The sequence below is a fragment of the Poecilia mexicana genome, unplaced genomic scaffold (genome assembly GCF_051168715.1).
Source record: "Poecilia mexicana isolate PSO_F unplaced genomic scaffold, ASM5116871v1 scaffold_19, whole genome shotgun sequence".
Classification (NCBI taxonomy): domain Eukaryota; kingdom Metazoa; phylum Chordata; class Actinopteri; order Cyprinodontiformes; family Poeciliidae; genus Poecilia; species Poecilia mexicana.
Window position 1 is genome coordinate 19,990,238 of NW_028263388.1, and position 14,785 is coordinate 20,005,022.

The 14,785-nt window shown below is 37.5% G+C and overlaps 1 protein-coding gene across 2 annotated transcripts in view; it reads left to right on the top strand.

The window, feature by feature from the left end:
* Positions 1 to 14,785, top strand: part of vti1a (vesicle transport through interaction with t-SNAREs 1A) — a 132,202-nt gene that overhangs the window by 28,978 nt on the left and 88,439 nt on the right. For both annotated transcript variants that reach the window (XM_088000886.1, XM_088000885.1), the window contains exon 5: positions 8,222 to 8,306. In XM_088000886.1, the coding sequence (XP_087857012.1) occupies positions 8,222 to 8,306 (85 nt within the window). The remainder of the gene's footprint in view (positions 1 to 8,221; positions 8,307 to 14,785) is intronic.

Consider the following 14,785-nt stretch of genomic DNA (forward strand, 5'->3'; position numbering starts at 1 on the left):
ATTGTGCTGGTTTGAGCCGGCACGGACCAGATTTTACAGGCTACAAAGGAAGCAGATTACCACTTGTATCGAATTCCACATTGGATAAAAAAAAAATCTTTTGTTTGAAAAAAAAAAAATAAAAATTGCTGATTATCATAACAGAAAAATTGCAGCAGTGCAATTTTGAATGCTGGCTGGAATCACAAAAACACAAGGAAAGGCGCTCATGCAGGAGTAATTATACCATTTACAATATTCTGTATTTACTGCTGTATATCTCTTAGCAACACAAACACGGTTGGCAGTACCAAAGAATGGATGCCAAAGAAAAATAGAGCAGAACAGCAAGAAGCAAGAATCGCAGCTCTGGTATAGTTTTAACAAATCCTCCAGAAGGTCTTACAATCAGTCAGGCAGCACAAATAAGTCAGAACAAGTTTTGTTTGGTATCCATTGACTGATTGCAAAGCCGGGGTGAGAGATCGCAGGATCTGATGGGTTCGCTGGAGCCCCAAATAACCACATCCACAGTGTCGTTTTAAACTTTGGCCTCTTCAATAATACATTCTTAGCAGGGAGTTGTTGCTCGACTTAGAAAAGACACTCCAAAGTACGTCTTGTTTCTGCTAACATTTTCAAGGGTAAGAGCTCTTTAGAAAAAAAAAAAAAAACAGCAACCCACATTAACACTTGTTTACTTCCTACACTACATGTATTGATATTATTTTAGTTTTTCTACATGCACTGTATTTTTATTTTAAACAACAAAAAAATCAATTTGTCGTTGCTTCTGAAATTAAAAAATTGGATCAAACAAAAAATTTAAATCAATGTGTTTTAAAATGACATAAGTGACAGTATTTTGATTTTGTTGAGTAAAAATTAAGAACAGATTAGAATCAAGAAAAAATAATAATTTCATTAATGTAACACGACTTTAGGGTGCATTTATTTTTTCAGGGTACATGGCTAATACAACAACTTCACACATCTTCAAAAGCTATTATTGCATAAGTTTGATTTTGTCGTGATCCCCCCCCAGATTCAATAAAGGTCAAATTTATACATACAGAACCCAACTAATAATAATATCCTTAAGAAAGGATATTATTAAGGAAAAAAGTAAAGCAACCCCACAGGATTTGTAGTCATAAACAAGGTTCTGAGATAATTCTGGTCGAATATCCGGTCAGTCTTTTTATAAGAACTCGTTTAAAGTGGTTTGCTGGTATCAAGCCATTCAAGAAGCTTAATGTTACCCTGTTTTGTCCCCAACCAATTTAGATATTTATTGGGAATCATTGTCCTGTTGAACACAAATTTGTTTACAAGTTTCAGTTTAGTCTTAATTCTTTATTATTTTGTCCACATTAAGCAACGAATCAGAGCCATTAGCAGCCTTGACTTGTTCTTTTGATGTCCTAAAAAATTATTTCATCTAATTTATCAAAGTAAATAAGCCTGTTTGGTGACTATTTTAATTCAAATTTAAAAACATGCCAGATAAGCAAAATTTTTAGTTGTGATCTGATTCATTATCTAGGACACAAGTTTCAAGAAAACTTTTTATGTACTTATTGTAATTTTGCTATTTTCCATCATCCAAAATGGATAGCTGGGCAAAGATAAATATTTCATCTGCATCTGTTCCAATAATGAGCTGCAGTTTACTTGTGTACAATGGTAGCCTCACGTGACTCTCCATATGTGTTTTGAACAGCTTGTTCCTTTACTGAAACTGGATAAGCAACATTAAATATTGAGGACATATCAACACCAATAAAAATAATTTCAAGTACATTTCTTTAACTCTGCTCCAAAGGGGCACACATTCTTCTTATCCTTTGAAAAAAAATAAATAAATAAAAAATCATCAAAATGACAGATATGAGATATTTCCACAACATTTAAATACACTGTAAAGACAATATTTAACTTTCTTTCTTTTCTATTTCCATTTCAACTTCTGCGATGTGACTTCCTTTATAACGTAGCTGATAGTTTAACTTGAGCAATTCAGTCTCCTCCTTGTTTAATCTGACAACAGCAGGACTTGATCTCTGTTTGTTCACTGGATTCTTCCTGAACAGTGTATTTAGATCCGTTTAATGTATTTCTCTTGCGCTTTCCAAATATTAAACATTTAAACGGATGTACCATCAAACTTATTTCTTCATTCTAACCTCGGACGTGGTGGTCTTCCTGCCATGTTTCTGCCTTGTTTATTATCTGTCCTTCACCTGCTCCTTCTTTCTTTCTTCTTTCATTTTTGCTCTCATGATGCAGTTGATAAAGTTACGTGAAGAGGTAAGTGCTTCTCTAAAAACCTCCTTTTCCTACTGAAAGTTTCATTCGTCCTCCTTTGCAGTAAATTATAATCTGCTCACTGGACTAGTTTGCATTTCCAAATGAGTTTCGCTTAGGCCAGTTTCCCTATTCCTTCACACTTTAAAGATAAGAGGGCTAACCTTTTATTTGAGATGGGTCCTTGTGAATACAATCATTCAATTGTTGCAGTGACTCAATGCAGTTGGTTGTGTTTCCTTCAGTGGAAAACTTTTTATCTAACTGCAAACTGGACTGTTCTAGACTAGTGTTTTGTAGCTGAATCAAATTGGAATATATCCAATCAACTCTGTCAGTTTGATTGAACTGAACTGATCCTATATTTCTGAATTGTTATATATTGCAGCTGATATCACCATTGCAATGTTTTATTATATTGTGCTGCACTTATGCAAACACAACAGAAAATCTTTAATAAGTTTTTTATGTTATTGTGAACATAGCTTAAACTATCAAAAGATCTGTCAGTTAGAAACTGACAAAATAAAAATAAAAGTTGATAACTAATAAACATGGTTTATAGGAACATTTATGTGTAGAGATATTGGGCAATAAGAAAACAATATTTAAAGAAAATTTGTCTGATCTTAATTGAGGTATTTCACAATTTTTGTCATAGTGTGAATTTCTTGGTGAGAAGCTTATCCTTGTTAATCTATGAGGAATTATGCTCAAACACAGAACTTCTGCTCCTTCTTTTTCACGCTTATGTATAATTTAGAGTTGAAACTTGACCCAGATGCGATGGCATAAAGCATTTAGATTTTATTTAGCAGTACTTTTGTTTCCTCTTCTTGCTGCTCTGTTGTTTTTTTTTTATATTTACTTTAGCCTCAGGGTCATAAGACATCTTTAGCTACCCTACTCGTCTTGCCTTTGTTCCATTGTCCACTCTTTGTAATCACACTCGATTCTTCGCCTTCTCTGCCATTGGCGCCTTTAACTCTTCCACTCTTCCTACATTTGATTCAAAGGCTGGCAAAGCTTATGCACACTTAAGCCTTGCTTTTAAAGAAACTACACTTTCTTTTTCCTTCAGCTGAAAAACATGTTTAAATATTTAGCACCCATATTCACAGCTGTTTGACACTTGTAATTCCTCGTCTTACAAGTCCCAAACAAACGGCACAGAAGATCACACAGTCAGTCTGAATCACAGCTGTCATCATTATTCACTTTGACTCTCCCCCACCCTTATTGAAATAATAAGGAAATCATCTGAACTTTGGAAAATGGTGATAGTAACTGCCTGTGTTTGATATTGAAAAAAGGCAGGAGAACGAAAGAAGAGGGGAGAGATTTCTTTTGAGCTACAGCTGCATTGTTCTGGGGCTCCCTGTTAATAACTTACAACTGAAGAGTGTTTCTTGACGCAAAAAGCACAACAACAAAAACACACCATTTTTGTGCTTCCTAAGAAGATCTTTGTTCAAAATGTAGGTGTCAGATGAAAAGGCATACATAGGCAGAAATGGTGGTGGCAGCGGAGAGGTACACCTGTGCACACAGAGGCACGTAGTTTATCTTATACTACATTTAAATACTTTGCTTTAAGGTTCCTTGAGACAATCTAGTATAATTTGAACATATCCTTGTGTTTTTAAGAGGAATACTTGACAAGTTTAGGCTGCAGGTACATCCTAAAGCCTAAATAAGGATTAGTATGCAGATGCCTTGTTCTAAGGGAATTGCAGTAGCTATGAGGATCACAAAGATCAATCCTAAATGGATGTTGTGGAACTGTAAGGGCCTTTTATGAAAATGCTGACAAAGATGTTTCAGAGATTTTCTTCTGCGTTAACTGGAGAACCCTGGAATTGTAATTCAGTATTGAAAAAGATAAATAAAAAATACATTTATACAAGAAATTTGTATTTCTAGACTTTCCTTTAACAATGTTTAAAAATGGTTCTTCATCCATTTGTCTGAATTGACAAAATCCAGTTATCCATCCATCCATCCATCCATCCATCCATCCATCCATCCATCCATCCATCCATCCATCCATCCATCCATCCATCCGGCAGTCCATCTGACCACCCTTTTGCCCATCTGGCCATTAATGGTTTGTCAATCCATCCATGTAACCCTCCATCTCTTTGTCTATACATCCATCTATTAACCATCTCCCATTCACCATTTGTTTTCATCCATCCGTCTGTCTGTCCATTCGTCCATCCATCTTGTAGTAGATCTACCATACGTTCTAGTGAACAAATGTATTTATATCACATCCGTAAAAATGGAACAGCCTAAGAACTCTGGAAATTTAAAACTGGAAAAGTATATAATTTTGAAAATGTGTAAGAACCCCGTTTGTTGTGACATTTACATTTTTGGGATAGCAATCTCAATAGCAGTTCTGAATATAGTGAAGGATGCTTGGTTTTAATTTCTAAATGATCCTCCTACGACCATGGGTGGGTTGTTCCATTATTTGGACCATCACAGTGCGCCATTACTGGAATCTCAGTGGCTGAATTCTCACCTTTCCTTTAGGTTCTTTAACTGTCAAACTCGGAACGTATTATTCTAATGAACGCGCCACCACTACCCCTGCAGCACCCCCGTCCGCCTCACCAACCCACCTGCGCTCACCCTCCTCTCCCCCCGGCCCTAAAAAGAAGACAGAACGAGGGAGAGAAAAGACACAGAGAGGGAGAGAAATTCAGGAGGAGAAAGCTTTGAAGTGGCTTTCCATCGCAGCAAGTCTGCCGGCCGTCTCCCCGAGACGTGTCACCTTTGCCGAGAGGGAATAGGAAAATCACGTTTCGAATGGTAATGATAACATACTAATCACTTGAGCTCTTTGAAGAACCCGGGGAGTGCGTCTGCTCTGTCAGTATCCCCGGCTGCCTCATGCTCCCAGGCACACACAGGCAGTGCAGCCATGGTCTAGGTGTATTAGCTTAAGCATTGCATGTCAATACGTCCCCACTATTTCAACTGATCCATAGGGGCTCATTATTGCCCAAGTTTGGTAACCGTTTTCTCCTGCAAGCGCACTGCCACCATGTCTGTTGGTGCCGCTGCGACTTCCACACCTATGTAACCTACCCTCAAAGCCCCCCTGCCACACCTTTCAGCAAAAGAACATAACACCATACATCCTGTCCCACTCATTGCCTCCATTTTGATTCAGACCTACCACAAACTCATTTTGGAACCCATTTCCTCCACTCTTCCCATCATTTCTCCTTTCTCCCCCTGCCCTTGCTTTAACTATTAAAAACTATCTGCAATTTTAAATGACATCTGTCAGCCACACAAAGAAAAAGGAAACGAGGGAAGGAAGAGTTCAGAGGGAGTTTTCTCCTCCCTGCTCTTTTCCCATCCCCTCTTGTTGTCAAACTTTGAAAAGTGTGTCGTAGGCTTCCCCACCCCCTTTTTCCTCCACATTTTTCATTTCCTCTGAGTGATTAGCTGGTACACATTTTGACAGCCCAACCAAGACTAGAGATTTCAGTTCTTCCCCTGTCCCCTTCACTCATGTGATGGGCATCAGATATTGTCAGCGGGGTTGTTGTCATTCATCGGGCTGCTTTTTACTGTCAAACATGTTAAATCTGATCAGTTTCCTAACGCAGCACGTTAGAAAAGGCCATCAAAACAAACAGCATTTGGGTAAACACTTAACTCTCCCATGTCTATGCTGTTTGTGATCCTCTACTGTATGTAGCATGGGTTTAATGAAAGCTGGGCCTTAGAGGAGTTTGAACTTTAACATGAAGATCTCCAGTATGTTGTTAATCAGTCTTTAGTAGTTGGTTTAAGTGTTATTTGTGCTTTAGATGAGTTGTTGAAACTTTATATTTACCAAACATAGAAACATACAAACATATGTATGTGCCTTTAAAGAAAGGCACATAAATATTCTTATCCCGCATATAATTTAATTCCGTTGTCTTTTTGAAGACCTTGTTTTTGACCCTTTTCCATTTGGTTCTGATTCTTCTTTGGGTTAGTTAGTTAGTTAGTTAGTTAGTTAGTTAGTTAGTTAGTTAGTTAGTTAGTTAGTTAGTTGTAGGTATTATTTGCTGATGTCATTTAATCAAGCTTCCTAATAGTGCAGTAGCATTTGGTCAATCAGCGATTGTCAAAGCTGATTGACAATCATTTTGCACACAATCGTTAACGAAATGCTGCGTATACATGTTCAGACTTTGAAGGATCAATTTATCTACAAAACATCTCAAAAACTGACAGGAATTCATGAATGGTTAATATGAAATAAGCTAATTCAAAAAGGTCAGGTAGAAAAAGACAAAAATGAATAGAAATGTTCTTAGATCTTAACAATGGTCATATTTTTTTGATATAAAACCCTCTTGTCTTTTGGACGTTTTGCTCCTATTCTTCATATTCCAGAATATGAAACATTGAGGTGGGGGGGGGGAAACGAACTAGAAACTAGAGAGGAAACAATAAATCTTGTCAATATTTGAAATGCACTTGGAGCTGACATCAGTTGGGGGATACTTATTATCCAATAAATTGTTCCACATCAGTCCTTTTAAAATAATGCATTTTAAATCTGGGAAACATCATTGTTATCCTATCAGCTCTATGAAAGCCCCCAGGAAACAGACTTTAGCTAAATGCAGCAAAAAATAATTGATGTAGTGAGTTAAAGAAAATGTACCACAAACATTCAAAGCATTGACAGTGGCACATAAGTACGAAGGATAATTTCCCCACTAAACCAGACTCAACAGATGATTTAGTTTACTACTTTTATGCTCAACAAGAGCTTTGATGGGAGCTAAGAAACTCGGCCTAATCAGCTGTCCAAACTTGCAAACACATTATTTCAGCCATTTTGACCTTCACCAACTTCCACTTTTATCAAATTGCTGATTTATTGGTTAATGAAACATCTTTTTACATGCTTTTTGAGTCGAGTTTTAGATGCTGATTATAATAATGAGGAAGGAAGGAGGAAACACAGTAACCCTTACATCATGAATCAATTTAATTCACTTCAATTCATGTATATAATGCCAATTCACAACGGATAGTTTTTCAGATAAACAGATTGAACTCATGTCACCTTGTAAAGTATTCAGTTCAGTCCAAATTCAAATGAAATACATTTCATTCTAATTCACTCGAGTCATATATTCAGATTCCCTGACTTCATACGGACTCGTCTTATGGGAAATATAACCCACCAAGTATTTTCTCAGAAAAAGCCAAAAAGAGCCACTTGGAAATATTCCAAAAAAGTCTGACTGCTCTTAAAAAAAAATCAAAACAAAACAAAACAAACAAAAAAAAACAATGACTAAAGAATTACACACAGTTCAGTTTGTGCAGATCAAATTACATTGTGAAAAAAGTTTTACTTAATAAAATGGACAGTAGCAGCTCAGAACATCTGCAAAATGTCGCATATACATGTTTAGACTTTGAAGGAACAATTCATCTAAAATTTCACATTGTGCAAAATGAATAAAAAGGTTTTCAACTGATTTTTATAGCATGCCTGTTCTGTGCAACATGTTTGATTCACTTTGTTTTGATTGGAAACCTCTCCCAATTTGTTCCTATGCTCTTGATCTATTTTGTGCCTTACCTGTTCTCTGATCAGGTCATATAACAATACGAAGGAGCAACAAAGCTCCAAGTAGTTTGTCGTTTTATGTCCAAGATGAGGCAAACCTGCATTTTCTTGCTTGACACTCCATCGGCATGTAAGACATTGTCATGCATGAGGGTTATTGGTAAGCTGGTTGTATTATCTTGTTGCTGTAGGTCTGTCTGTTTGGGTGACGGTGCTGATGCGTTTCTTTGAAATAGGTCCTAGGCCTCTCAATCAATTTTTATTTTCTGTTTCTGAAGCGTAATGTTTTTTTTTCCTCTTTCTCCCTCTTTCTCCCTCTGTTTATTGCAGAGAGCGCATCTGTTGGACAACACAGAAAGGCTGGAAAGGTCATCTCGGAGACTGGAGGCCGGCTATCAGATTGCAGTAGAAACTGGTACGTACTCTGCTATGGATTGGAAAAGAGTGGGGTAGCGGTGAAGGGAGGGGGTTCAAGATAGCAACGAGGATGAGTGAGCAACGGCAAATTGTCTTGCTCACACACGAGGTGGGCGGATGCGTGTGTGTGTTTTGGAGGGTTGGATTGTGTGTGGGGAGGACTGTTAAAAAAGAATCTTTCCTTGACGCCTGATGACATTTTCGGTTGCACATCAAAGGTGAGAGGAAGAAGTGTACAGGCGGCATATCGGGAGCCGCTTCCCCTGAAAAAAAAATAAAAATTCAAGTACCCATATAGTTGTGTGTCTGTAAGTTATGTATGCAAGTGTGTTGGGTTTTATAGTAGATTTTTTCTGTTTTTACTCAAGCAGGAGGTCTATGAAAATAAACAATGTTAGCATTCTTAATTCAGGAGTGGGACGGACAGAAAAATAAAACAAATTCCTCATTATTAAGGGTGGTTTTAATCTTAAAATAGGGAAAAAAATCTCATTGGAAGCCTAAATAAACTTAGCCAGCTAGCATGTGCTTCCCCCCCCCCCCTTCCTGTCTTCCTTCCTGACAGCCACCACATTATTGAGGCACAGTGTATTCCTCAGAGAGATATCAAAGCTCATTCTTGAAGCATCTACTAGCTTTCTGTGGCTTCCGTTGTAGTTTGGAGAAAAGTTTGTCAATTTACACTATAATCGTGGGGTGGCTGGTGCGCGCGACGTCGACAGATTTAATAATTCAAGTCAACTAAGGTTTGCATGCGGACCACCTGCTTTTGATGTTCCCTGTGACTTGCATTCACAAATTCATAAATGCAGTCTGCATCTTCTGCCTAAAAATGTTGATTCAAACGCCTCGGTTGTTTCTGACGTTATTCCAGTTTCTCGATAGTGTAGAATTCTACGACAGCTGGGGGATTTTCTTTTTTTTTTTTTTTCTTCTTGCTCTCACCCAGTCGCATCTCATACAAAAGCTTGTTTGGATCATTTGCTTCACAGCTTGCTGGGCCTTTAGCTTAACATTGATCAGTACCTACTGGGCCCAGCGGTTTCTCCTGCTGGTGTCGGCCACATGCCCCTTGACCCCGGGTTGCCGGTTGGCTGTCTTATTCACACTGTGTGAGGCAGGGTGAGAACAATGCTCGTTTATCCTTGCTCAGTCCCACACACTTGGCTTGGCGCACACCAGCTGTGGGGTATGTTTGTGGGGAATCTTCACCCTGCCTCTTTTATCCACGACCCTTTCCTTAACTCTGCTGTCGATACAGACCATTCGCTCAGATGCACAACCTGAACTGGCGATGTCTCCAGGTCAAATTAGGAATAAATCAGCACAAGCCATAGATTGCATTTAGATTATGCAGTCTTTACGAGACTGATTGATTGCTTTTGATGCAAAGCTCTCAAAAGTTGAAGTGAATTTTTGCAAGCCAGATGCAACCATGTTTGCTTACAAAGTGGGCAAAAATTCAATTTAAAAAATCACTTAGTTACTCAGTTATTTACAGTATACCTCTGACTACCAACAGCCAACACAAAACCTTCATGTAAACTTTGAAAAAGGCCAGGAGGCAATTTTTCACACTTTTAACATCACACCTGTGTTTCTTTTTACCCATAGTAATAACAAAACAATTGTAATTTTTAATGTGAAAGCTGAAATGAGAAACTTTTGAGAAACGAGGAAAGCAGATTTGATTATTATGATTAGGATTAGGATTATTGCCAATTTCATATTTTTGTTGAGAAAAAACAAGCACATGTTCTGACAGACAGATATTTGCTTATCTCAATTTTCACAGCTGAAAGCACTTTCCTTTTTGGAGTAAATTGCAAGTTTAACAATATGGGCTTTCATCCATTGTCCATTTAATACTCTATGTAAAAAAAAAATGTTTCTTAATCTTCAAACGTTTTAAGCTAAAATATTTATTGAAACTGAAAAAAACAGACATCGTTTACAGTGCTGCTAAAATTATTCTAAATATTGCTTATTATGGAGTTTTCAAGTACTTATGGTTTCCGCACCATAACTCTTGAGTTTTTCATTTGTCTTTGTTGTAAGCCAGACAAAGTGAAGCAGCCTTCTTTCAGCCCACTGGCTGGCAGTGCACAGCAAGCAACAGGTTGGGGGCGGAGGTGTTAAATGTTTTAGCAGTATGAAATGTCAGCCGTTTCAAACCATAACCTTTTTAGCCTTTGGTATTCCTTGACAGCAGTAACCAGCCCATACATGATACTTGCTGATTCATTGTGTTTTCTTCATTCCCATGCAAAATCATAGAGGAGTGCATATTTATTCTGGCATTAAAATGTAATCGACTTGTGGGTGTAGTTTCTATCTTGTAATCCTCGCCAAATAAGTGTGACTGCACGTCCAGACGCACAACAAGACCTTTTGACAGGTGTGCTGATTGTAGCATCCCAGTCTGAATCAGTATCAGGGCAGTTAGTAGTGACTTGGTTTTGTAGTGGCAGAGTGTTAATACAAAGTGCAGGTGAAGAAACACCTGTTTACCAAAATAACTTTTTTGTACCAATGCTGTGTGTGTGTGTGTGTGTGTGTGTGTGTGTGTGTGTGTGTGTGTGTGTGTGTGTGTGTGTGTGTGTGTGTGTGTGTGTGTGTGTGTGTGTGTGTTTTTTCCTCCTCCTACTTTCTTTTCATATCTGTAAACAAACCATTCAGTACCCCTGGACTTGATCAGGTTTTTCTCTTATTTATTTTCATTATGTATGAAAATAATATGATTTTTTGGAAGCATGTGTCTGCTTTTCCTAACGAGCTATGAGTAGAATACAAAACATTTCTTTAACTCATAAGTTTTTAAAGTGGCTACTAAGTGTCCCAAAGATGGGAATAAATTATTTCACAGTCTGCACACATGACAGCCAAGTATATTTTATATTCAACTCTCCTGTACAAAATGACCAAAGCTAGAAAAATATGAAATGCCAAAGGGCTGAAATGAAATGTGTTCCCTGTTGTTGTTTGATCTTGTTCTGACTCGTCAGTATTTTTTTCTCCTCTTTTTTTAGAATCATAAACAAGTGCTCTTTACCTGAAAATTGTTGTTATTGTCTAAGTTTTTGAATAAAAAGAAACTTTTTGAGTTGGGCAAAACAATATAAGTGTGCTTAAAGGTCTGCTGTATCTCAATATGTTCATAAATGATTGCTTGCACTTAATCTAAACATGCAAAACGTAAATCTGTTCTTTGGTCGTCGTGCTCTGATTTATGCTTAATGAGCTAAATTTATACAAAAGAAAACTGCTGTAAAATTAGGTATGAGATTTTACAGGGAAAACAACGTATTTTGCAATATAGCTTACCTCAGTATTAGATTATTAGATAGAAATATTTTTAAAAAATAAATGCTGATTAATCTTACCTAATTGCACATTTAGTTTCTTTTAGATAATTTTACTCATCAGATGTCTCACTTAATATTATCTAAAAATTATTCAGATCAATTAACAGAGACACTGTGATTATACTTTTACCAAAACTGTAATGATTTGTGGCTACTTATTTTTTTATTTTTGCACCTGAAGAGAAACTGAAAATAATAAAAACCCAGGTAACGTGACAGTTTATTCAAACACAAGAAATACTTTTGCTATGTTCCTTCCAATAAGGTTTGTGTATTTGAATGATTACGTATGGCAACCTCAACTTTTAAACAGGAATAATTAAAGCACTAAGTCTTTGTTCCACCAAACTCTCTATAGGCACACTGTGTTTTTAGTTACACATCTCAACTATCCCCTAATATATATATTGTTTTTATGTAAAGTACTTCAGCACGGTTATATTTGCAGTAATCTGAAGTTGCTTTCTTTAGCTGTTGTGACTCTGTCACCCTTAAGAACTTCCTCAGACCGATCAGAAGTGGAACAAAAAGACATTTTATTTCAAAGCGAGTGTTCTCGAACAGAGATGGAATAGAAACGCTTCATAGCCTCACCTTTCTCCTCACTGCTAAGAGTACATTTCTTAATGACCAAGAAGAAAAACAAGCTACGCTGCTTCTAGGTCACATTTTAGGCAAAAATAAGGGAATCCTAGTTCTGAGAAAAGATGAGTCTCTACATGGTATCATTTTATGATTGCTGTTTTGACTTCTTTTCTTTTTTTCCCCCAATTTTTTTTCTTCGCTCTCAACATCTCCAGTGTTTATTGGAAGAAAACAAAGGCTTGCCAAAAGCAGTGAGAGCCCTCAGAGGGATATCATGGAGACTTTTTGGACATGCAGAGCTATTTACCACACGCACCCTCAAGAAACCAGGGTTCTCTGTTTGTCTCATAAATAAAATATAGAACTGTATTAGTGAAGAGCACTGCCTCAAAAGCCCAGGCACTCCACCAAGCAGACATGAGGGATAGCCCAGTTAAAAGGGGGCGATAAATAAAGGGGGAGGGCATGCAGTTAGCTAATTTAAAGACATTTGAGTCAAGAGTATTTGAAATGCCCAAATGTGAAGGCTTGTCAAATGTGAAGACTGATGTTTAATCAAAGGCATGCCAAATATTGGCCCTTAGCTCCAGACTTGAAAAGATTTTGAATCATTTATGGCTGGTTGTTTAGAAATAGAAAAAGCATGTCTGTAAAGACATCAAAGCTACAGTGAATTGCTATCGCACCTTTCTGCTCTTCATTTATTAGAGTAAGGCTAGCCTCAGATTTCTTTAAGAACAAAACAAGCAAATTTATTGATAAACTGCCTGATACGGCTTAAATTTTCAGTAAGAAGAGAAACACATGGATATGAGTTGGAAAAGACTTTTTGCTTTTGACCCAAGGTCTTTTTACGAAGGCACAATACTGATCAACAGCAAATGTGCAATTCAGTGGCGATTCAGTTGAATTATTAAATTAAATTGCAGTTAAAACTATTTGGTAATTGTGCTGGTAAATTTTTCATTCTTTATTAAGTGCAATTAAAACATAGTAAATGCATAGCAGGGGCATTTTAATGCCTAGAAAATTCCCCAGTCTTAAATGTGTCTTTATTTTAACCTTTATAGCTGCACTACAAAGGGTTTTTAAATGGTTTTATGTTTTCTTCTTCATACAGAAGGGACAGCAAGGCTAGTTATTTACCTCCAGCAGCTACTAGCAGCCTAGTTCACCTTATGAAATAAGATAACTTATTTGTATGCAACCTTCAAAATATCCAGGTTTATGTGGATTTTTATTTTGTCTTGTTTTTTTTTTTTACCTTTGAGTCTTTTCATATTTGCAATGACAGTTAAATTATAAATACAAGACTTTACTCCTGAAATAATTTCCTCATGAGCATTAAGACAGCATATAAGACACAGCCTTAAACCTAAGCTATTCTAATTCCAAACCTATATAGTATAAATAACTAAGATGCAGAAACAAAGAGGGAGGCACAAAATTTCTCATCCACTTTAAAACCTGCCTGGTAAGAGATCGAGGGAACTTCTTAGGTGAGCATCTTGATGGTTAGTGGTCTGTAATCAATCCTCCAAAATGAAAACACTTCATTAGGAATTGATTTCAGTCCTGTTTAGATAAGCAGAGAGGGTCAGGTTTCGGGCCCCCGAGGGCTCCGACCCAGCCTTAAGTTCACACCATGCCAGGTAGAGAGCAACACTGCAGGCTGTCAACTTTATTAGGCTGGAGATAATCTGATTAGACATTGTCAATCAACGGTCTCAGTGATTCAGCCATGATCCTGGGGATTTTTCTTTCTGTCTCTCCCCTTTTCCTTTCTCTCTCTATTCTCAGAAACTCTCTTTCTTCCTTATTTTTATTTTTTTGTGATGAATCATTGAAGCAACCTAAACCGTGACAGCCATCGCTGGGCTCAGCTAAGCAGCCCTGCAGTCGTCACAAAGACAGACACACGAGGACCCTGTGATGATGTGACGACAGTATTAAAGGGTACATCAATTTGTTTTAGAGGAGTTTGATTTTCAGCTGCCGTGGTATTAAAAGAGGGAGGGGAGGGCAAACACGGCGGCTTCATCAACAGGGTTTTAACGACGGCGTGAGGGGTGCCGGGGCAGAAAGAAATAAACAGACAAATGGGAGAGTGACGAGAAATAAATAAATGTGCTTTTTGGGGAAACTTGAAAAAAAAAAATATCCTCATGACTCCTGTTTGAAGCAGAGAGTGGCTTTGAGTCTTGCTGGGAGTCCATGGGTGCTGGAGTGGCCCAGTAACACAGAGCACGTTTGTCCCGACTCTCTATCTCTCCCCCTCCATCTTCTTTCTTTTTCTCTCCCGCTTGCTTTCTTTCTCCTTGTTCGCTCTAAAGATCAGACTTGGTGTTTCTTTTTTGTGCCGTGCCACCAAAGTCGTGCTTACTACTCAAAAACTGCTGCCAGATGCTTAACAAGTGACATAATGCATCACATTTATAGACCTTATGTTGTATTTTCACCACAAGCCTTTATTGTCTCTAAAGAGAATCGCAATCACACTATACTTTTTAAAAATATTTTCATCCAA